This window comes from Chamaea fasciata, unplaced genomic scaffold (assembly GCF_029207755.1).
Source record: "Chamaea fasciata isolate MVZ Bird 193981 ecotype frontalis unplaced genomic scaffold, bChaFas1.0.hap1 SCAF_41, whole genome shotgun sequence".
Lineage (NCBI taxonomy): Eukaryota > Metazoa > Chordata > Aves > Passeriformes > Sylviidae > Chamaea > Chamaea fasciata.
Genome location: NW_027094126.1, coordinates 1393829 through 1414754, shown reverse-complemented (window position 1 = coordinate 1414754; position 20926 = coordinate 1393829). Strand labels below are relative to the sequence as shown.

The following is a 20926-nucleotide window of genomic DNA, read 5'->3' as shown; positions in this document are numbered from 1 at the left end:
CTCCTCCTCCTGCTGCTGCTCGGCTCCTCTCCCCACCGGCCCCGCGGAGGCTCCATGGGGCGCCCAGGTGGGTGCTGGGGGGGCGCAGCCGGGGCCGGGGGGGCCTTTTTGGTGGGCCAAAAGCCCACCGCCGGTGCGTGTGTGTCCCCCCGCAGGCCCCCAGAACCTGACCTGCGTGTCCTACAAACACCCGAGCGTGCGGGGCGCGCTGGGGGGCGCGGGGGGGGGGCGGCGGCCGGCGCCGTTCGCTGCCCCCCCGGGCAGTGCTGCGTCGGCATCTGGAACCGCAGCCACGCTCTGGTGCAGGGTGAGAGCCCCGGGACCGGGGCTTTGGGGAGGGGGAAAGGGGGCTGCGGCCTGGGCCCGCCCCGGGAGGGGTGGACGGGCAGAAGGGGACGGGGCAGGATGGAGGGGTTGGTGCTGCCCCTTCCCGGGGGGATTTGGGGGCAGGATGGAGGGGTTGGTGCTGCCCCGGGGGGATTTTGGGGCAGGATGGAGGGGTTGGTGCTGCCCCGGGGGGATTTTGGGGCAGGATGGAGGGGTTGGTGCTGCCCCGGGGGGATTTTGGGGCAGGATGGAGGGGTTGGTGCTGCCCCGGGGGGATTTGGGGGCAGGATGGAGGGGTTGGTGCTGCCCCGGGGGGATTTTGGGGCGGGATTGGAGGGGTTGGTCCTGCCCTGGAGGGTCCTGGGGAGGCGAAAGGATTCTGATCCTGTCCGGGGACGGGGAGCGGGGGCTGCTCCTGGCGGGGGGGGATTGGGGAGGTTCTGGTCCCTCCCCAGCGGCTGCGCTTGGCCTTGGCCTTGAGCAGCGGCTGCAGCGGCGCTGCGGAGGAGCAGCTGCGGGGGGGACCCGCACAGGGGGGTCCCACCTGTCCCCGTGCCCCCGGGGGTGACCGTGCCGCTGTTCCCAGGCTGCTGGGGAGGCCGGGGGGACGCGTGTCCCTCGGCCAGCTGCGTCCCCAGCCCCGCGGGACACCCCGGCAGCTCCGTGCTCCTGTGCCTGTGCCGCGGCCACCTCTGCAACGGCAACGCCACGGGGACGGGGACAGCGACAGGCACGGCCGTGGGGCTGGGGGGGGCCCGCCAGGGCCCAGGTACGGGGGCCCGGGGGGTGCTGGGGACACTCGGGGACAGAGACACAGAGGGGACCCACGGGGGATCCTGAGACATTCCCCAAGTGGGGAGGGTGGGACCCAGACGGGACGGGGGGGGTCCATGAGGGGACCTGGGGAAGCCGTAGGATCCCCTAAAGTGTCCCCCACCAGCACCCGGGACAGCTGGGGGGGCGGGGGGGCTCCGTGTCACCGCAGCCTCTGTCCCCAGTGCCTGGCCGGGGGTGGTCCGCGGGGACCCTGTGGCTGTGGGGTGCCGGCCCCCTCCTCCTCATCCTCCTCACCTGTCTGGGCGTCCTCGGTAGGGACAGGGACACGGCGGGGACGGGGGGACCCCTGGGCACAGCCAGCCCCTACCTAATGTCCCCTGGGTGTCCCCAAATGCCACACGTCTGGTGTTCCCAGAATCTTTCGGGGTGGAGGTGGGGGGGTCTCCAAGTGTTGTGTCACCCTGTCCTTGGGGCGGGGGGTCCCTGGTGTCCTGGTGACCCCTGGGGTGGGGTGTCCCCAGTGTCCCGGGATGTCCCCAGTGTCCCGGGGTGCCACATTCCCCGTGTCCCCTGCGTGGGGGGGGGGGGGGGGGGGGCTGGTGGTCCCTGTGTCCCCAAGTCCCGTGTCCCTGATTTGGGGGGGGGTTCCTGTGTGGGGCATCCCCGGATGGGGGGTGTCCCTGGTGTCCCCCATCCAGGACTGCGCCGGACAAGGGCCCGCACGGAGCAGCCACCGCGGGGGGGGGCGGAGAATCGGGGTCCCCCCGGAGCCCCCCAGCCCGGACCTGCCCGCGCTGCACTTCCTGCAGGTGCGGGGCACCCGCGGGGCGAGGGACACCCACGGGACGGGGGGACACCCACGGGGCGAGGGACACCCAACGAGGGGGACACTCACGGGGGGAAGGAAACCCACGGAGGGACGCCCATGGGGCGAGGGGCACCCACGGGGGCACCTAAGTGGGAGGGCAGGTAAGCAGGTGGTGCTGGGAGGGGGCACCCATATGGGGAGGGGACGCGGGGACACCCATGGCAGAGACGGCATCGGTCCGGGGGCGGCGCGACAGCGCCGAGGGTGCCCGGGGGCGCCCCAAAGGTGCCCGGGTGCGTGGGGGGTGCTGGGGACACTGGTGGCAGCCGTGTCCCCGCGGGGCAGGTGCTGCAGTCGGGGCGGTTCTCGGCGGTGTGGCGGGGGACGCTGCGCCAGCGGCCCGTGGCCATCAAGGCGTTCGCGGCCGGGGCCGGCCGGAGGTTCGCGGCCGAACGCGCCGTGCACGCGTTGCCGCTGATGGAGCACGAGAACGTGGCCAGGCTGCTGGACACCCGGGCGGCCGGACCCCGCGGCCGAGGGGGGCTCCTGGTGCTGCAGCTCTACCCGGCCGTGGGTCACCTCGGGGGCTCGGGGGGCAACAGGGCTGTAACGGGAGTTTGGGGGCACGGGGGGCAACAGGGCTGTAACGGGAGGTTGGGGGCTCGGGGGGCAACAGGGCTGTAACGGGAGTTTGGGGGGCACGGGGGGCAACAGGGCTGTAACGGGAGTTTGGGGGGCACGGGGGGCAACAGGGCTGTAACGGGAGTTTGGGGGGCACGGGGGGCAACAGGGCTGTAACGGGAGTTTGGGGGGCACGGGGGGCAACAGGGCTGTAACGGGAGTTTGGGGGCACGGGGGGTAACAGGGCTGTAACGGGAGTTTGGGGGCACGGGGGGCAACAGGGCTGTAACGGGAGTTTGGGGGCACGGGGGGTAACAGGGCTGTAACGGGAGTTTGGGGGGCTCGGGGGGCAACAGGGCTGTAACGGGAGTTTGGGGGGCACGGGGGGCAACAGGGCTGTAACGGGAGTTTGGGGGCACGGGGGGGTAACAGGGCTGTAACGGGAGTTTGGGGGCACGGGGGGTAACAGGGCTGTAACGGGAGTTTGGGGGGCTCGGGGGGCAACAGGGCTGTAACGGGAGTTTGGGGGCACGGGGGGTGCCGGGGTTGCAGGCCCTTGGGGAGTGAGGGAAGTACCGGGGGCTTGGGGGTCCCGGGGGTGTCCAAAGGGCTGAGGGGGGTCGGGGGGACAGTCGGGGAGCACAGGGCCGGGGATGGGGGGCTGCTGGGGGACATGTGGGGGAGACACTGGGGGGATGCCCCACGTCCCCACCCGTGTCCCCCGCGTGTCCCCAGGGCTCCCTGCGCCACTTCCTGGGGCAGCACGTGGGGACCTGGGCGGGCAGCGTGCGCCTGGCGCTGTCCCTGGCCCGCGGTTTGGCCTTCCTGCACCAGGAGCTGTGGCGTGACGGTGAGGGTGGCGCCCGCGGGGTGTCCCCTGCCCTGTCCCCCCCGCTCTGGGCTCTGCCCTGGGCTCCCCCCGCCCGCCCTGTCCCCCCGTGACCCCCGGTGCCCCCAGGGCTGTACAAGCCCAGCGTGGTGCACCGGGACCTGAGCAGCCAGAACGTGCTGGTGCGGGAGGACGGCACCTGCGCCATCGGCGACTTCGGGCTGGCGCTGGCGCTGCCGCCGCGGGCTCAGGACAGCACCGGCGCCCGGCACGCCGTCACCATCCGGAAGGTGACAGGGGCGGGCTGGGGATGGCACGGGCGTGCCAAGGGGAGGTGACAGCCCTGGGCTGGGGATGGCACCCCAGAGGTCACTGGCAGTGCGGGCCGTGGGTGCCAGCTGAGCCGCCGCACCCTCCTGAGCCCGTCCCCGGTGGCCCCGGTGGCCCCGGTGGCCCCGGTGGCCCCGCGGCCCCGCGCTCAGGGCCCCGTCGGGCGCAGGCGGGCACCCAGCGGTACCTGGCGCCCGAGATCCTGGACGAGAGCCTGGACCTGCGGGCCTGGGGCCGGGCCCTGCGCCAGGCCGATGTCTACGCGCTGGCCCTGCTGCTCTGGGAGATCCTGTCCCGCTGCCAGGCCCTGAGCCCCGGTGAGCCCCCGGGGCAGCCCCCGCGCCGCCCGCGGCCCGCCGGCCCCGCTGACCCCCCGGCGCCCCGCAGGAGCCCCGGTGCCGCCGTTCCGGCTGGCGTACGAGGCCGAGCTGGGCCCCAGCCCCACCGGCGCTCAGCTCCGCCGTTTGGCTGCGGACGAGAGGCGGCGGCCGCTCATCCCCCCCGCCTGGCACCGCGCCCCCCAGGTCGGACCCCCGGACCCCTGGCTGGGTGCTGAGGGTGGCCGCGGGCAGGGGCGACCCGCGGGGGTCCCGGGGGGTCCCGGGGGAGGGTGGTCCCTGCCGGGGTGCCCGGGGGTGTTTGGGGTGCCCACGGTGTCCCCTCCCAGCTGCCCAAGGATGCTGGGGGTCCCCGGGGTGCCCCTGGCCCTATTTTGGGGTGTCACCCTGGGGGTCCCCAGAGGGTCTCAGGGGGGTGCGGGGTGACTCAGGGAATCGGAGGGGGGGGGTCCCTGCCTGGGTGCCCGGGGATTTTGGGGGCGTCGCTGCCCAGGGTGCCCTCCCCGCTGCCCAGCGATGACGCCGAGGGTACCGGGGGGTGTCCCCGCTCACGGGCGTCATCCCCGGGTGTTTCCTCCGCCCGGGGGGTCCCCGCTGAGCCCGGGGGGGGGGGGGTCCCACAGACCGGGGGGGCTCTGCCGGAGCTGCTGGAGGATTGCTGGGACCCGGACCCCGAGGCGCGGCTCTCGGCCGAGCGGGCGCTGCAGCGGCTCCAGCGCTTGGCCGCGGGGCCCGCGCCAGCCCCGGGGGACCCCGGCCCGGGGGCCGCCCCCCGCCAGGTGCGTGCGGGGAAACCGAGGCACGGGGCGGGACCGGGAACCGGGCGGGAGGGGGCACGGCCAGGCCCCGCCCCCGGGGTAGGGCCCGGCCTAAGCCCCGCCCCGCTTCCTGCCGGGAGGGGCCGCGGCCGGAGCCAAGGTGGGAGCGGAGCCCCAGGAGCCCCCCCCCGCACCCCAAACCCCCCTCGAGCACCCTCAGAGCTCCTCTGCAGTCCCTGCGCTCCCCCAAACCCCCCCTGGATCCCAAACTCCGCCTGCAGCCGCTTCTGCACGCCAAACCCCCCCTGCGCCCCCCTGTGCACCCCAAAACCCCCCCTGCACCCCCAAGCCCCCGATTCCCCCACTGCCCCCCCGCCGTCCCCCGCCTCGATGCAGTCCCGGGGGGGTCCCCCCAAAGCTTCCGTGACTCAGTTTCCCCTGGGTGCCCGCGGGGGTCCCCACAGCAGTGGGGGCTCGGGGGGGGTCCCCGCTCACCCCCTGTGCCCCCCCCAGGTCCTGGAGTCTCCCACCATGTGGAACCCTGGTGCAGGTACAGGGGGACGCCCCAAACTGGGGGGGCTGCCGTGACCCCGCCGGGGTCAGACCCCTCCCCTCAATCTCCTCTTCTCTTCCCCCCCAGGGCAGCCGCCCCCCCCCAACCCCGTGTACCCCCCGAACCCCACGTGCCCCCCCCAGGTCCCACCCCCCAACCCCGTGTACCCCCCGCCCGCGGCGCCCCCCAACCCGCTGGGGGGGCCTGGGCAGCCCCCGTACCCCGCTGGGGCCCCCCCGTACCCCGCTGGGGTCCCCCTGGCCCCCTTGGGCCCCCCCCTGCCGCAGCCCCCCCACCCGGGGGTGCTCCCCCACCCCGGGGTGCTCCCCTCGTTCCCCCCCGCGCTGGACAAGAAGGCGGCGAAGAAGATGAAGAAGAGGATGAAGAAGGCTCAGAAGAGGCACAAGGTGGGGGGGACCCGGGGTGGGGGACACAGGGGGTCAACCCCTGCTCCCCCTCGGGGGCTCATGGCCCTGCTCTGTCCCCCCAGCGCTCTTCGTCGTCGTCGTCCTCCTCCTCCTCCAGCAGCTCCGACTGAGGCTCCTGGGACCCCCCAGGACCTCCTGGGACCACCAGGACCACTCGGGACCCTCCCAGGACAACCAGGAGCCATCTGGGACCACTTGGAACCCTTGTGACCACGCAGGGCACCCCAGGACCCCCATTGTGTCCCCATGTCCCAGGGGCGCCCCCCGCTGCCCCCAATAAAGCTCTGAGACACCCCAATGTGTGTCAGCGTCTCCTTCGCGCCCATGCGGGGCTGGGTTTGGGGGGGGACACCCCCTGTGCTCGTCGGGACGGGGGTGCCCCTCCGCCCCCCGGTGCCCCCTTTTGCCCCCCAGTTGCCCCATAGCTCCCCATACGCAATTCTAGCACGCCTTTCATCACGCCTTTACCCCCAATTCCCCCCTCTTGCCCCCCGTTACCCCGTTACCCCCCAGCGCCCCCCGCTCCCCTCGGGACCCTCCGGGCGCCGGGGGGCGCTGTGCGGGGCGGCGGCCGCTCTGTCCCGCCCCGCGCACGCGGTGCGTTTCCGGGTCGGGGCGGGTGTAAATCGGGCCGCGCCCGCCGCCCCCTCCCAGACCCGCGGCCGCCGCAGCCGGAGCAGCCGCGCCCGCGCCGCCGCCGCCGCCATCCCGCGCGCCCGCCCGCCGCGCTCCCTCCCCGCCTCCCCCCCCCTCTCCTCCCGCCCTCCCTCCTCCCGCTCCGCCCGGAGCGCCCTTCGCCCAACGCCGTTACCGGCGCCGACACAGGTAGGCCCGACCCCCCGCCCCCCCCCCCCCCCCCCCATCGCCCCCCACCGCCGCCCCCCGGCCCTCCCCGCGGGCCCCCCCCGCGCCCCCCCGGCCGCCATCCGGGTCCGATCCCCCCCGGGCCGGGCCCCCGCGGGCCCCCCCCCGCCGCCCCCCCCCCGCCGGCCGCGCCCTCACGGCGCCCGCGGCCTGCGCGGCCTGCGCGGCCTGTGCGGCCCGCGCTCCCCGCGCCGCCGGCCCGCGGCACGAACGGCCCCGGGGGGCTCGGGGGCCGCCGCCGGCCCCCCGCCCCCCGCCCCCCCCCCCCCGCCGCCCCCCCCGCCGGAACCGGGCCGGGGGGGTTCGGGGCACCGCGTGCGTCACATGGCGCCGCCGCCCCCCGCCCGGGCCGGGTGCGGGGGGGCCCCTAGGGGCGTGGGGAGATTTTTTTTTTTATTCCTTTCTACTCGGTTTTCTTAGAGTTTAAATTTTTAATTTTTTTTTCTTTCAGGTTTTTTTTTTTTTTAAATTATTTATTTGAGGAGTTTTTCTTTTCCCGCCCGGGCCGGGTTTTTCCGCCATCCCGCGCTGTTGTTTTCCCCCGCCGGAGCGGGAAGGGGGGGCACGGACGGGCCCGCGCGGAGCCGCCGCCCCCCTTGGGGGACCCGGGGTCTTCCCCCCGGGCCTGCCCGGAGCGGAGCGGTGGTCCCCGGTCTGGCGGGGGTTCGGGGTCCCGGCCGGTTCCGCCCGGCCCGGTTCGGGATCCAGAGGCCCATTTCCGCCCCCCGACCGCAGCTCCCCGCGGCCCCGCGCTCTCCCAGCGCTCGGCCGGCTTCCCCCGCCGGGCTCCGGCTCCCGTTCGGTGCGGCCGGGCCGGGATCTCCCTCACCCGCCTTGTGCTCGGGCCCCCTCCGGGGGCTCCTTCGCGGCCCCGGGGGTCGCTCCGGGACAGCCGCTCCCGTCCCGCTCCCCCCGGCCGGGTTCGGAGCCGGGACCCCCGGCCCGGTTCCCCCCCCCACCCCGCGCAGGGCTGAGCTGGCTGCAGAGCCGCGTCCCCGCCTCAGGGACGGGCTCGCTTCGGAGCCACGGCCCGGCCCCAGCAACCGCGTCCTCGGTTTGGGACGGGGGTCCCGGGGCGGGCGGGGTCCGGGCGGGGCCGAGCGGCGGCTCGGGGAAGTTTCCCTGCGGAGGAGCCCCGGCGGGAGCCCGGCCCGGGCCCGCGTCACCCGCGGCGGGGCCGCTCGGCCGCTTTTGTCCCCGGGACGGGCCCGGGCTGAGCTCTGCCCTCGCCCCGCTGCCGGGGCTCCGAAGCGGGGCCGATGTCGGCCTGAGCCCAAGGAGGCCGCGGCAAAACCCCCGGGTGCCAGCGAGGCAGCGCGGCCGCGGCCCTGCCCCGGCCGTGGTTAAACTTTGATGGGGCAGAAGCAGGGGCCGAAATGGGAGTTTATTTACCGGATTCCCACGAAACGCTCGGCTGGGGCCGGCCGGGCTGTTTTGCAACCGCTGCCGACTCAGGTGGTTTGAAACCTGATCGTGCGCTCATGTGGCCTTATCTGGGTCTGAGGGAATCGCCTCGGAACCTGCTCCGAGAGGCCCCGCGCGGGCTCAGCGCTCAGGGGAGTGGATGGGATTTATTTTCTCCACAATCCCCGCTTCCCAGCGGGCCAAACCCCCGGGGCTGGGGCACCCACTCCCGTCGGAAAGCTGCAGGAAGACTTGGGCTGGGGAAAGTGTGGGGCAGGGAGCAGCGGCTTACCCAGACCTGTAGGGACCACGATTAGTCCTCAGTGCCCCCTCGGGATCCCTGGTTGTTTCCAGGAACCGTTTGTGTCCCCAGTGCTACTGCGGGTCACCCTGAAGTATTCGGTTGTCCCTCAGGGAAGCCCCTGCAAGGAGCAGGGCTGGGAGGAGGCAGGGACTGAGTAGGGCCCTTGTGGTCCAAGAGTTGCTGGATCCAGGTGGGATCGGACCAGTTCAGCCCTAAAAACTCATAGGAGGAGAGGGCAAATCACCCATGGATCAGCCCGACGCTTCCAGGGGGCAGTTTGAGGGGAGAAGCAGCACAGGGAGGCTGGAATCCTGCCCGGACGGGCCGCGGGGGTTTGGCAGAGCCCCTCAAGTCGCAGCCCCTCGCTCACCCAGCCCCTCTCCCCCCAGCCGAGGCCCGAGCGCTGCCGCAGCCTGAGCCGACCCCGCGCTGCCCACCATGGACACCGGAGTCATCGAAGGGGGTCTCAATGTCACGCTCACCATCCGGCTACTCATGCACGGAAAGGTTCGTGTCCCCAGCCCCCTGTGCGGAGCCCGGGGCTGGCACAGCGAGGGCCTGGGTGCTTCCCTGCCCGTGGGCTCTCCTGGGGCTGCTGTGGGGTCAGGAGCGTGCTGCTGGCGCCTGGGCAGATCCTGAGGTGCAGCCAGCGAAGAAAATAATTATGGGGTGGGGGGGGACCGACCTGCCGGGAGCTAAGATGGGAGCAAGACCGGCACAACTGGGAGAAACCCCGCTTATCTGAGGGGCAGATCTCCGCTGCTCAGGAGCTTGTTTTGACTGTGAAAAAGAGCCGAGTTTAGGCTTGGGGGCTCCAGGAGTTTTTAAAACGCTGACTAATGGTGCTTTTGTTTCCATCCCAGGAGGTGGGAAGCATCATTGGGAAGGTAAGTGAGGAACGAACTCCCCGTGCTCTCCCTTTCCCCTTCTCCCCTCGTCCCCCCTCCCTGCCCGCCTGCCCGCGGCCGCGCTGACGCCTCTCTCCCTTCTCTCGTCCCTCACAGAAAGGGGAGTCGGTGAAGAAGATGCGAGAGGAGGTGAGTGCGGGGCTGCGGGCGGGATGGCGATGGCGGGCCGGCCGGGGCTCCGCAGGCAGCGCGGCGGCGGCGCGGGGAATGCCGGGAGGTGTGGGCAGGCGCGGCAGGAAGCCGAGGAGGAGAAGATGGCTGCCCGAGCCGAGGGAGGGAGGAGGAGGAGGAGGAGGGAGGGCTCCGTCCCCGGCGGCGGCGGCGGGGGATCCGGAGGAATCCCAGGGAGCTCGGGGCGGCCGCAGCGCTGAGGTGGGGTTTGCCTCCCCGCAGAGCGGAGCTCGCATCAACATCTCGGAAGGGAACTGCCCCGAGCGGATCATCACCCTCGCGGGACCCACCAACGCCATCTTCAAAGCTTTTGCGATGATCATTGACAAACTGGAAGAGGTGTGTGCGCGGCCCCCTGCGGTCGGTGCCCCGGCTTGTCCCCTCTCTGTGGATGAGCTGACCCCGGGGTGAGCCCCGGGGGGCCCGGGGCTGTTGTTCCGCACGGGCGGCCGGCGTTTCCCCGCCTGGCCCCCGATCTTTGTCCGGCGCCCCGCCGGGGCAAGGTCCAGGCAGAGCTGGAGCCAGAGCCCCGCAGGAACTTCCTGCCCACAGTGTGGCACAGAGCAGGGCTCGCAAAAACCCCGGCTCTGCTCGTGCTGGTGCCACTTCCCCACAGCACAGCCCAGGGCTCAGCTCTGTCCCCAGCCCTGCCGAGGAGGAGCTGGGGCTGCAGCTGTGTGGGGCTGGAGGAGCCGCACCGTGTCCCTGGTCCACTGTTAAATCAGTGACTTCCGGGGGAATTTTGCTGCTGGATAACCTGGATCTTGCAGGTGTTAGAGCCCGCTCAGGGCTGTGACGTTGAGATTTCCATTCTGTTCCACATTGGAGGGAGCAGGAGTTGGGAGTGCTCCTCACCTGGTGTGGGGCAGAGCTCTGTGGCCCTCACCTCGCCTGTGGGGGTACAAATTCTGTTGTCCTTTGGATTTGGGACACTACCCAGGCAGAGATGACCCTGTGCTGGCAGCTCCGTTCCCCTGCTCTCACCGCAGCCTTAAAGGCTGCAGAGCTTGGAGCTGTTTGTGCCGAATGCAGGGAGCCGGAGTCCTCCAAGGGCTGCACGGCTCTGCAGTGCTCTGGGCACCGGCCTTGGAGCTGAAGCTTTGCTTTTAGTAGGTCAGTTGAGCCCTGGCCTTGTGCCTCCCCTCCCCCTGCCAGCACATGACCGCCGTAATCGGCGCCGGGCTTGTTTTTCCCGGAGCTGCTGCCTTGATCCCTGGTGCAGCGGGAGGCTCCGTGCTGACCCTGGAGCTGTGGAGTCCCCGAGCCCCCCCACGTCCCTTGTGTCCCCTCCAGCGCTGGTTCCTGTTCGGCTGAGGTGGGACCCAGCCTGGGGCAGTGCCTAAACCCATTTCCATTGAGACAGCAGAGTTTGGCTGCTGCTTCCCCAAAAAGTACATCTGTGTTTTTTCTGGGCTGCTGAGGAAGTCCTGGGAAATGGGACTGGGAAAGCCCCGAGGTCACCTTGGCCTGGGCCGCTGGTGCCAGCGTCACCTCCCTGTCCCTGTGCCAGGCACGTCCCCAGCGCGTGCCGTTCCAGCAGGGCTGAGCCCTCAGCACCTCCTCTTCCTCGCAGGACATCAGCAGCTCCATGACCAACAGCACAGCTGCCAGCCGGCCCCCGGTCACCCTCCGGCTTGTGGTCCCCGCCAGCCAGTGCGGGTCCCTCATTGGCAAAGGAGGCTGCAAGATCAAGGAGATCCGAGAGGTGCGTGCTGCCCAGCCCAGGAGGGGCCCTCGGGGGGCTTCAGGTGTCCCCAGGGGCACATCCCTGCCTTGTCCCTGCCCCAGGGATGTCGTATTACTGGGATTTCTTGGAGCTCCTTGGATATTTAGTGCTTGGTCAACTGAGACTCGGGGCAGACCCTTCTCTGCCCAGTACTGCCCCTCACAGCTGGATGCCTGGGTTCTTGCTCCCCCGTTCCCGTGGCTCCTGGTTGCCCCCTCCCCAGCCTTTTCCCAGATCCTGGAGAGGGAGATGCTCTGCAGGCCAGCAGTCCTCTCGGCCATGCCATTTAGCGCTGGGTGCTGTTGGATTAACTCTGCTGGCGTGGAGACTGGCTTGGCTTGGGTTACAGTGACGGGCTAAGGCCAGGTCCCCCTGTGCCGCCTCGGGCTCCTGGTGACCGAATTGTATCCAGCTGGGATTAGAGGACTTTATTTTGGGGGAAAGGAGGAGCTGGGGGGGCAGTTTTGGCCACGTGTAACCATGCACGGGGTTCGTCGCTGAGGTCTCAGCCCTGCCCGGGGTCTGACGGGCTATTTTTAACCCTCGACTTGGCAGAGCACGGGGGCACAGGTCCAGGTGGCAGGGGACATGCTGCCCAACTCGACTGAGCGAGCCATCACCATCGCTGGGATCCCACAGTCCATCATCGAGTGCGTCAAACAGATCTGCGTCGTCATGCTTGAGGTAGGGCCCCTCCTCGGGCCGGTCCCCCGGGGAGGCTGGTGCTGCAGGGCTCCTGCTGCCCTTGGAGGGGTGGAAATGCTGCGGGGGGAGCAGAAAACAGCTGCTGCGGGATAAAGGGATAGCTGGGGATTACAGCCTCATCCAGGTGAGGCTTGGAGCTGCTTAAAACCGGGGTCGAGCGGGGCCTCGAGGGCAGCCTGCGGTGTCACCCACGGCCCTGCCGTGCTCCTGGTGTCCTCCCTCGGCCCTGTGCCCGGGGTGAGGAAGAAGAAACCCTGCCCTGGGTCCCCCGAGGGCCAGCTGGAGGTGCAGGGCAGAGCCCGGGGCTGCGGGCCGCGGGGAGGGGGCTGTCGGTGCCAGCGGCGCTCGGTGTGTGACCTGTGCTCTCTGCCTGTCACCCAGTCTCCCCCGAAGGGTGTCACCATCCCGTACCGACCCAAGCCATCCAGCTCTCCCGTCATCTTTGCAGGCGGCCAGGTAAGGCCTCTCCTCTGCTCCTGGGGTGTGGGGAGGGGAGGGGCAGGGGTCGTTCTGAGCTGCCAGCGCGCCCCGTGTGCCTGTCACCCACGCTGTGCCCTCGGCCCCCCCGAGCCAGCTCCAGCCGTCCCTGCTGAGGGGTGGCGGCAGGGAAAAGGGCCGATTTGGGAGGAGAGAGTGCTGGAAAACACTCTTGGAATTTAACAGCCAAAAAACCATTTGCCAGTGTGGTGGCGGCAGTAGGGGTTTGAATTGGACCGAGCTGCCTAACCCAGGCTCTGCCCCTGTGCCTCGGGCTGGCTCCAAGGACGTGCTGTGACCTCCTGTGGGTGACTGGCCCAGAGGTTGGGGCTTCTCTGCTCTCTGCCACTGGTTCTCGGGGTGCAGAGGCTCAGCCTGTGCCGTGGGTAGGGTTGGGGTGCGCAAAGGCTTCGTCTCGCAGGAGGGGAGGGTGTCAGATAGGAGTAGTGTCAGGTGGCTGGGCTTTAGTCCCTCCTGCGCTGAGCTGGGGAGTGGCCCGAGCCCTGCCCTGAGCCACCTTACAGGGGACAGGTGTCCCTTGGGATCCTGTCTGCTGTAAGCCCGGAGCCCCAGGGCTGGCGGGAGGCGGGGCCCAGGTGCGGATCAGCTGCCCCCGCGCTCGGAGGAGCCACAGTGCCAACGCATCCGCTGCCTTCCTGCTGCCAGGGAGACCCCTCGGGGCGGGCAGGGCCTGGCTTTGTCAGTGGGGGCCTCAGTAGGCAGGGAAGGGGGTCAGGGAAGGGGTGTAGCTGCCGCCGGCCTCCCCGAGAGCCAGGCCTGACTCTGCTCTCCCCTTTCCCAACCCCGCCACGCTTGTTTTGGGGACGGCCCTGCTGCCGTCCCCTTCCTCCCCACCCCCGCCCCTCTCCCTGCCTCTTCCTCCCCACCTGAACCCGGTCAGCCCCCCCCTCCCACCTCCCCGACAGCTTCTCCCGCCGCTCTGCACCCCGGGGGAAGCCCCCGCGCCCCTGGCCAGCGGCGGGGCCGCAGCTGCGGACCCCCGGGGCGGGAGCCGGCCGCCTTCCCGGTTAGAGCAGTGAGGAGCAGGCTTCCCACAGCCACGCATCTCTTCCCTCCCCTTGCCCCTCTTCTCGCCCTTCCTTCTCTCCGCCCCTGTCCCCGGCCCAGGCCCGCAGCAGCCGCCCGGGCCCCGCTCCCGTGGGCCTCGCGCTCTCTGTCTTCGCAGCTCAGAGTCGTGCGTAGAGCAGGGCGAGCCCTCGATCAGCACTGAGCTAATGTGGATGTTGAGTTTGGTGTTAGCGAAAGGTTTCGGATTGACAGCCCTGGAGACTGAAGTCCTCTAATTTATCCACAGGACAGGTACAGCAGCGGCAGTGCGAGCTACCCCCACACCGCCCCATCCATGTGCCTCAACTCTGACTTGGAGGGACCACCTCAGGAGGTGAGAGGGGAGTTCAGTCTCCACGGCCCGTTCAATCCTTGGCCTCTCTGAGACTGCCAACAAGGGTGGCATCCCTGTCCCCGTCCCCCAAAACCGACAACGGTGGCTTTTTGTGCTGTGGACTCCTGTCCACTGGGAACTGGACTCTGAGCCCACCAACCTCTCCTCACGCAGGCCACCCGGCAGCCACTGCATGGCAACGAACTTGGGCCAATTCCAGCCTGGGCTGCAGTTCTTCCGGTGACCTGGAAGTGAGGCTGTGTACCCCCCTCTCCCCTTCCTCTCCCACCCGCCCCCACCTGCCCGGCCCCCCCAGACCTCCCCAAACCTTAGCCAGCCAGGCCCCAGCCAGTGCCTCGCCCTTTCTGGGTAGCTTCAGGAGGAATCTGAAGTCTGTGGCTGTCCCCTGTAACCTCGGGGACACGGAGTTGTGGCAGGTCAGGCCCTCGCCTCGTTCCCCTCCGAGCACTGGGCCGTGTCGAGCAGTGGTAGCCAGCGCCAGCACTGACCTGTAGCTTGCCCGGCGACGTTGTCCTAGGCGTGTGGAGTGACCAGAGGACTCGGAACGGGGCAAACTTTTTTTTTGGGGGTGGGCGGGGAGGCGGGGGAGCTGCCGGGCCGGGGCAGAGAGGGGCCAGGAGCAGCAGCAGGGCCGGCGGGGGCGTTGGATCCTCCCTGCCTGCGCGGGGGCGCAGGGATAGCAGCATTGTCGGACTCACCACACCATAACATCTTCATCAAGATCCCAGCCGTTCTCTTGTTGGTTTTTTGGTTTTTTTGTCTTTTTTTTTTTTCTTTTTCTTTTTTTTTTTCCTTTTTTTTTTCTAATTTTTTCTTATTTTTTTTGTCTGCCACCTTTTTTTTGGGGGGGGACGGCACCGATTCTGCCCACCCCCTCCCCGTACCCACCACGTCAGGCCAATTCGAGTAACTGCCAGCCTAGAAACTGCTTGTGACAGCATTTATCCGTCCCCGCCTCTCCTGCCCCACTTCCCTCGCCCCGGAGAACTCTCCACCTTGGCTCTCTGACTTCCTGGCTAGTTGAAATCTGTCTGTCCCTGGGTGGCTGTCCGATGGTTGTTAATAGGATGTTTTCCTCCTTTTGTAGGCCTATACCATTCAAGGACAGTATGCCATTCCACAGCCAGATGTAAGTTTTTATTTACAACTTCTTGTCTTGAAATCCACCCTTTTCCTCCCCCACCTTCCAAAAATTTTCTCTGTGCTTTCTCTGCTCGAGCTGCCTCAGCTTGGGGCTGAATACTCGATCTGATCTGAGCTCCCCAGCACCTCCCCCCCAAAAAAAAAAACTCGCCCCCCGCTCCCCCCTCAGCTGGCCCTCCTGCAGCCAGCTTCAGCCGGCCTCCAGATCTCTCCTTGGATCCTCCCCCACCTCCTCTCTGACACTTCCCTCCTCCTTATTATATTTTTTTTCCAAACCCACCTCTCCCTGGCTTGGCATTTCACACCAGCTCTGGCTTTTCCTTTGCCCCCCCCCCCCTGCCCCCCCCAATTCGGCACGAGAACCCCCCCAGCCAGCACACGGTGGCTCTGTCACGGTGGCTCTCCCGGGGCAAGGGACAGCTGGCCCAGCGAGCGGGCGCAGGTGGCAGTCGGGGAGGGGGTTGGACCCGGCCCAGCCCGGCGGGGCCGGCCGGGAGCGGAGGGACCATCCCGGCAGCGGCCGGCGCAGTCGGACACCTCCATCCTCTGGCACCCATCCTCATCCCGTAGGGGCTGATCTCTGCTCCTGGCACCTGTAGGGCAGCGAGGGGGGTCTCAGGCTCCAGGCTGGGGGCACGGGGGCTCCGAGGAAGCCGGGCTGGCACGGCGGAGCCGAGCGCGCTCCGTGCCCGGTCCCTGCGCTCCCCCGCGGTGCCGCCGGCACCTGCTCCCTCCTCCCACTCCTCTCTGCTTCCGTTCTGCGCTCCTCCAGCCCCTGCTGCGCTGAGGGGGGTGGGCACAGCCCCCAGCCCACCGTGGCTGGGCCGGGGCAGCGCGGAGGGGCCGGGGCGGGCGGCGGGGCCGTGTCCGAGCGGGTGCGCGCGGCGAGTCCTGGCCCCCGGCCCCGGGAAATGGCTAACGCCAGCCTCTCTCTCTCTCTTCTCTCCCTGTCCCTGTCTCTCCCTTCTCCCTCCTTTAGCTGACCAAGCTGCACCAGTTGGCAATGCAACAGTCACACTTTCCAATGTCTCATGGCAACACTGGATTCAGTGGTATGGAAACTCCTTCTCTCCGTGTGCGTTCGTGCGGGGCCGGAGCCCAGCCCGGGCTGCTCCCGGCTCCTGTGTGGGGCCGTGCTCACAAAAACCTAAACCCAAACACTGCCCCGGGCCCGGCCAGGTAACTGCTGCTGTTGTGACGTGTCTGGGGCCGCAGGGGCAGGGCCTCCACCCACCTGTCCACGCTGCTTCCCTCCCTCGTGCCCCCCGTCCTCGCAGCTGTGGCAGTGCACTGGGAGACCCCTGGCCCGCAGCACCCGCTCTCTCCCCTCCGGCTGCTCCAGGCCTGAAGCAGGCTGAGTTGTACCAAATTCGCTGTAGATTTGCTAAGATGGCTAAAAAAAAAACCAAACCACCTAAAAGAAGAAAGAAAAAAAAATCACTCATTTGGGGCTCTAAACTTGAGACAGCCAAACTCATTGTGACTTGTATCTTAACAGGCGTTGACTCCAGCTCTCCAGAGGTGAAAGGCTATTGGGGTAATGATCCAAACACACAATCTGTAGTTACTCTGTTGTGTATTGATGCTGCCCGGGGTCTCGTTCTCCCTGATAGATGCTGCCCGGATTGGGGGGGAAAGGGGTTGAGGGGAGCCCCAGAAGGGCTGGCGGTGCAGCCTGGCTTTGCTGGCTGGGCCCTGGAGCACAGCTGGATAGTGGAGAGCAACAGGACTGGGTGGAGGCTCAATTGTCCCAGTGGGCTGTGGGCCCCAAGCTTTAACCCTCCCACCCCAAAAACACAGAGGGGAGCAACCCCAGGCCGAGGAGGTGCTGGAGCTGTCAGGAGCTGGAGCTGCCCCAGGAGTGGGGGGACAGCACCGGGTGTCACCTGCTGTGTCCCCCTGCCACAGCCCTGGTGTGAGACCACGGCTGCTCCCTCTCGCAGGGAGCCAGCTGGGGAAGGGGGGAAAAGTGGAAAAACGCATTCAAAACACCCCAGGCACGCTAGCTCAGCCCCGTGTGGGCTGTGAGCAGCCTCCCAGCGCCCACCGGCGTAGCACAGCCCTGTGGGGCTGCAGGGAGGAGGAGGAGGAGGAGGAGGAGGGGTACCTAGAGGAGGGGTACCGTAGCCTTTGGAAGCCGGACCCGGAGTGGGAGTGGAGCCGAGTGCCCGGCTGGAGCCCCCCCGTGCCAGCCCCCTGCTCCGGGCTTGTCCCGCCGTGATGGAGGGCACACAGAGGGGAGAACTGCAGGGGTGAGGGGGAGCGGGGAGGCAGGGCTGGGGAGCAGCGGGGTTCGGAGTAACCTCCCAGCCCGCTGTGCCCTCCCCGCCTGCCCGGAGCCCTCCCGGGCAGCCTGAAGCTGGCAGCACTTGGGGTGCTGCACCCCCCGCCTGCCCCGCCCTCACCTGGGCCCCCTCTCTCTGTCTCCGAGCAGGTTTGGATGCCTCTGCCCAAACCACCTCCCATGAACTCACCATTCCAAACGATGTGAGTATCCCGGGGGGGTTTGGGGCTGTGAGCTCTGAGGGTCCCCAGGGTCTGCCCTTCTCTTAGGGGCTGTGGGGTGACTGTCCTTGCCCTTGAGGCTGTGGTGGGCTCGTGCCTGCATCCCGGGCCACCTGCTCGGGCCCTCTGGCTGCCGCCACATCCCCTGTGATCCACATTCCAGTGATCTCAGGGCAAGAAGCCCTTTTTCAATCCCTTAAACCCCCCTTTTCCAACTCCTGAACACCCCACTCCCCGGAATCCCACAACTGTGGAACTATTAAGGTTGGAGAAGGCCTTTAAGGCCCCCAAGTCCAACTGTGTCCCCAGCACTGAGCTGTGTCCCCAGGGGCCGCAGCCACACCGTTTTGGACACGTCCGAGGACGGTGTCCTCCCCCCTGCCCTGGGCAGCCTGTGGGGCTGGGACAAGCCTTTCCCTGCAGGGGTTTCCCCAGTGTCCCCCCCGAGGAGGTGCCAGAGCAGGGATGAGGCCGAGGTAACCCCGTTCCCTCTCCCTTCCCAGCTGATTGGCTGCATCATCGGGCGTCAGGGCGCCAAGATCAACGAGATCCGCCAGATGTCCGGGGCTCAGATCAAGATTGCCAACCCCGTGGAAGGCTCTACTGACAGGCAGGTGACCATAACTGGATCTGCAGCGAGCATCAGCCTGGCCCAGTATCTAATTAATGTCAGGTGAGTCCCCGCTGGCTCCCGGGGTGCCCTCCCTGCCTGCCCTGCATGAGGGGAGGGGGTTTCCTGTCTCCCGGGTTCCCTGTCCCCTCCCCGTGCCTGCCGTCCCCCTTTCCCGCTGCCATCGCCTCCAGGAATGCCGCAGGGTGAGGATGGGGCTGGGAGGAGCCTGGCGCTGCAGAACCTCGTGGTGGCTCTGCTGTGCCGCCCTGAGGGGGGACAGGAGGGGCTGTCCCGCCCCATCCTGGGGGTCCTGAGCATCCCGGTGGGACGCTGCTGTCCCAGTGAGCTGCTGGTGCTGCAGGCAGCACCTGGCACTGCTCCGGGGCCGTGGGGCCCTGGCATGGCTCGGGCTGCCCCTGTTGGTGTCCCCGTGTCCCCTGTTCCCCGCCTGGAGCTGGGAGTGGCATCCCCTGGCTGAGAGGGGCTGGGGGTCCCTGGGCTGTGTCCCTGCTCCTGCCAGAGCAGCAGCTGCTGGTGGTTTTCTCTGGATTTTGGCTCCTTCCTTGGGGCCGAGCTGGGCCCCCCTGGGGGTTGTGGGGGTCCCGTGTGCAGCCGGGCCATGCCTGGCAGCACCTTCCCTTCCCTCCCTCCCTCCCTCCCTCCCTCCCTCCCTGCTCCTTCCCTCCCTCCTCCCCCAGCTCCCTGCGCAGTTTTCGCTGTTTGTCCTGTGCTTTTTTTTCGCATTTTGTGCTGTTCCTTCCCTCCCACCCACACCCGTGTTTTTTTTTTCTTTTTTTTTCTTTTTTATTTTTTTTTCTTTTTTTTTTGTTGTTGTTTTCCTTTTCTCCTCTGTTACAGTTTAGAAAGCGCTAAACCCTCCTCCCAGGCAGCCTCCGTCACGATCCCTGACCACCTCAGCATCAACCTCTCTCAACCCTCCACCCCTTCTTCTTCTTCCTCCTCCACCACCACCCCCTCGCTCGCCACCGCGGGGGCCTCCGACGCACCCTCCAGCCTCCCCAACCCTCTTCCGACCGCCCCTTGTGTCTCCAGTCTGCTTGGCATGAAACCTGTCCCTCTCCTGGCGCTAAATGTCGTGTCTGCGGCCAAAGGCGCCGCGGCGCCCGCCGTGCCCTGTGTCACTAACAAACTCAAAGCGGAGAAGCAGAGGTTTTCCCCGTACTGAGCCTGCTCCAGGGGCTGGCAGCACCGGGACCCCGGAGAGGAGACTTGGAACAGCAATTTTTTGGGTCTTTTTTTCTCTATTTTTTTTTCCTCTTTTTTTATTACTCTCTTTTTGGTTTTTTAGATTTTTTTCCTTTTTACTGAGCTCTTGCAGCAGCAGAGCTTTTCTTGCCGGCCGAGAGACTGTGTCCCTTTGTCCTGTGATCGGTCACAATTCCTTCTCTGCCTGCCTCTAGTTGTTGCTTGTTGAATTTTTTTTTTTTTTTTTCCATTTCTCCTCCTTTTCCCTTTTTTTTTTTTTTTTTTTTGAGTAGTTTGGGCACAGTTGTGGGGTTTGGGGCGGGATAGGGGGGTGGAGGGAGGGAAGGGGCTCGGTGATTTTTTTGGGGGAGGGGGAACTGCATCCCCGGTGCCCTGGGGGCCTCACCTGTCCTCTCTTAACTGTCTGTACCTGTAATAAAGTTGCCACGGTGAGAATCTGCTCTGGTAGATCTGTGCCGCAGCGGGGCCCGGCCCGGGGGTCCCCTCTGCCTCGGGGAGGGTCTCCCCCCACCCACACCCCTCAAACCTCAGCGAGGGCCGAGCCCGGAGCCGCCACGGCGGGGCTGGGGGGTGGGCTGCCCCTGGGGGGTCCCTGCTGGCTCAGGGACCCTCTGCGGTGTCTGTGTGTCCCCTGCACCCCCCGCCGCCCACCCCGGGGGTCCCTGCTGGAAGCGCCCCCTCCCCTTTCCCTGCCCTCCCCCTCCTCTGCTGCCTCCTCCCCGCCCCGGCTGCGGGGGTCCCGTGGATCTCCCCCTCCCCAAAGCAGAGCCCAGCTCGCTCGGCCCCGAGCCCCCCAGGCCCCCTCCGGGACCATTCCAGGCCAGGGAGCGCCTCCCTTTCCCGGCTGCTTGTGCGCACCCCCCGAGCCCTCCTGCGGGGGTCCCGCGGAGCCGCCCTCCTGCCCCCCTCCCTCCCACCCGTCGGTGCTGGGGGGTCCCTGTGCTGCCCGGGGGGTCCCTCTGACGCCCTTTTCTCGTTGCAGGCTCTCCTCGGAGACCGGGGGCATGGGCAGCAGTTAGGGGGGCCCCGGACCCCCCCGCCTCGCCATCCATCTGCGGCCCCTTAGCACCGACCCAGGTTTTAAACTAGTTTGTACATTTTCGGTTCCTCCAGCCTCGCACCACTCACCAGGTTCAGTTTGTTTCCTTTTTTTTTTTTTGTTTCGTTGGAATTTTTTTTTTGTTTTTGTTCTGTTTTTCGGGGTTATATTTTTTTTTCCCTCAAATTAAAAGCATTTTAATTCCTTCGTTCAGCTCTTAAAACTGCTGAACCCCAAATCTTAGTTTTATAAAGCTTCTCTCTCTCCTCTCCCCGCCCCCCCAGCACCTTCTCCCCTCCTCTCCCCATTTTTTCGGCTCATGAAGTTTCTGTTTTTGTCATGAAATGTAAGAGTGGAAGAAAAATGAAAAAAAAGCAAAAAAAACCAAAAAAAAAAACATTTCAGTTTAGTTCTGTAACGTCAGGAAATTTTTCAAAAAAAAACTGAATAAAAAGATGGACTGGAGCTTTTCCTTGTGAATAGAACCTGCAGGATATTTTGGTTAATGGATCTGCCTGTCTCAGTCTTTATTTGAAACCCTCCTGGCTTGTCCCAGTCATCCCAGTATAGTCCAGTTCCGTTCTGGAGAGGGATAAACCACCCCAGCTGGTGTTGGGGATCCTTCCAGAGGGTGGAGGACCAACCCAG

General features: G+C 67.4%; 2 protein-coding genes across 8 annotated transcripts; both read left to right on the top strand.

Annotated features, from left to right (window-relative positions):
* The first annotated feature begins 54 nt into the window (after positions 1–54).
* On the top strand, positions 55–5470 carry AMHR2 (anti-Mullerian hormone receptor type 2). Its single transcript, XM_066207371.1, is given in 14 exon segments — positions 55–67; positions 156–220; positions 223–307; positions 914–1096; positions 1326–1415; positions 1803–1843; positions 1845–1913; positions 2258–2482; positions 3269–3383; positions 3492–3652; positions 3862–4009; positions 4080–4216; positions 4654–4809; positions 5302–5470. Coding segments are annotated over 14 exon segments (1563 nt in total). The 3' UTR covers positions 5377–5470.
* Positions 5471–6496: 1026 nt separating this feature from the next.
* On the top strand, positions 6497–20788 carry PCBP2 (poly(rC) binding protein 2). 7 transcript variants are annotated; one of them, XM_066207372.1, is made up of 16 exons: positions 6497–6594; positions 8731–8848; positions 9205–9228; positions 9346–9378; positions 9643–9759; positions 10994–11125; positions 11702–11830; positions 12233–12307; positions 13644–13730; positions 13905–13970; positions 14839–14880; positions 15874–15946; positions 16393–16431; positions 17329–17381; positions 17903–18072; positions 18871–19674. In XM_066207372.1, exons 2-16 carry the CDS (start codon positions 8780–8782, stop codon positions 19196–19198), a joined length of 1437 nt encoding a protein of 478 aa, XP_066063469.1. In that variant the 5' UTR covers positions 6497–6594; positions 8731–8779; the 3' UTR covers positions 19199–19674. The 7 variants fall into 7 exon arrangements, with proteins under 7 accessions (XP_066063469.1, XP_066063472.1, XP_066063471.1 ...); XM_066207376.1 differs by lacking the exon at positions 18871–19674 and adding an exon at positions 20222–20788 and having other exon boundaries at positions 6499–6594; XM_066207374.1 differs by lacking the exon at positions 13905–13970 and having other exon boundaries at positions 6498–6594.
* Positions 20789–20926: the final 138 nt, after the last annotated feature.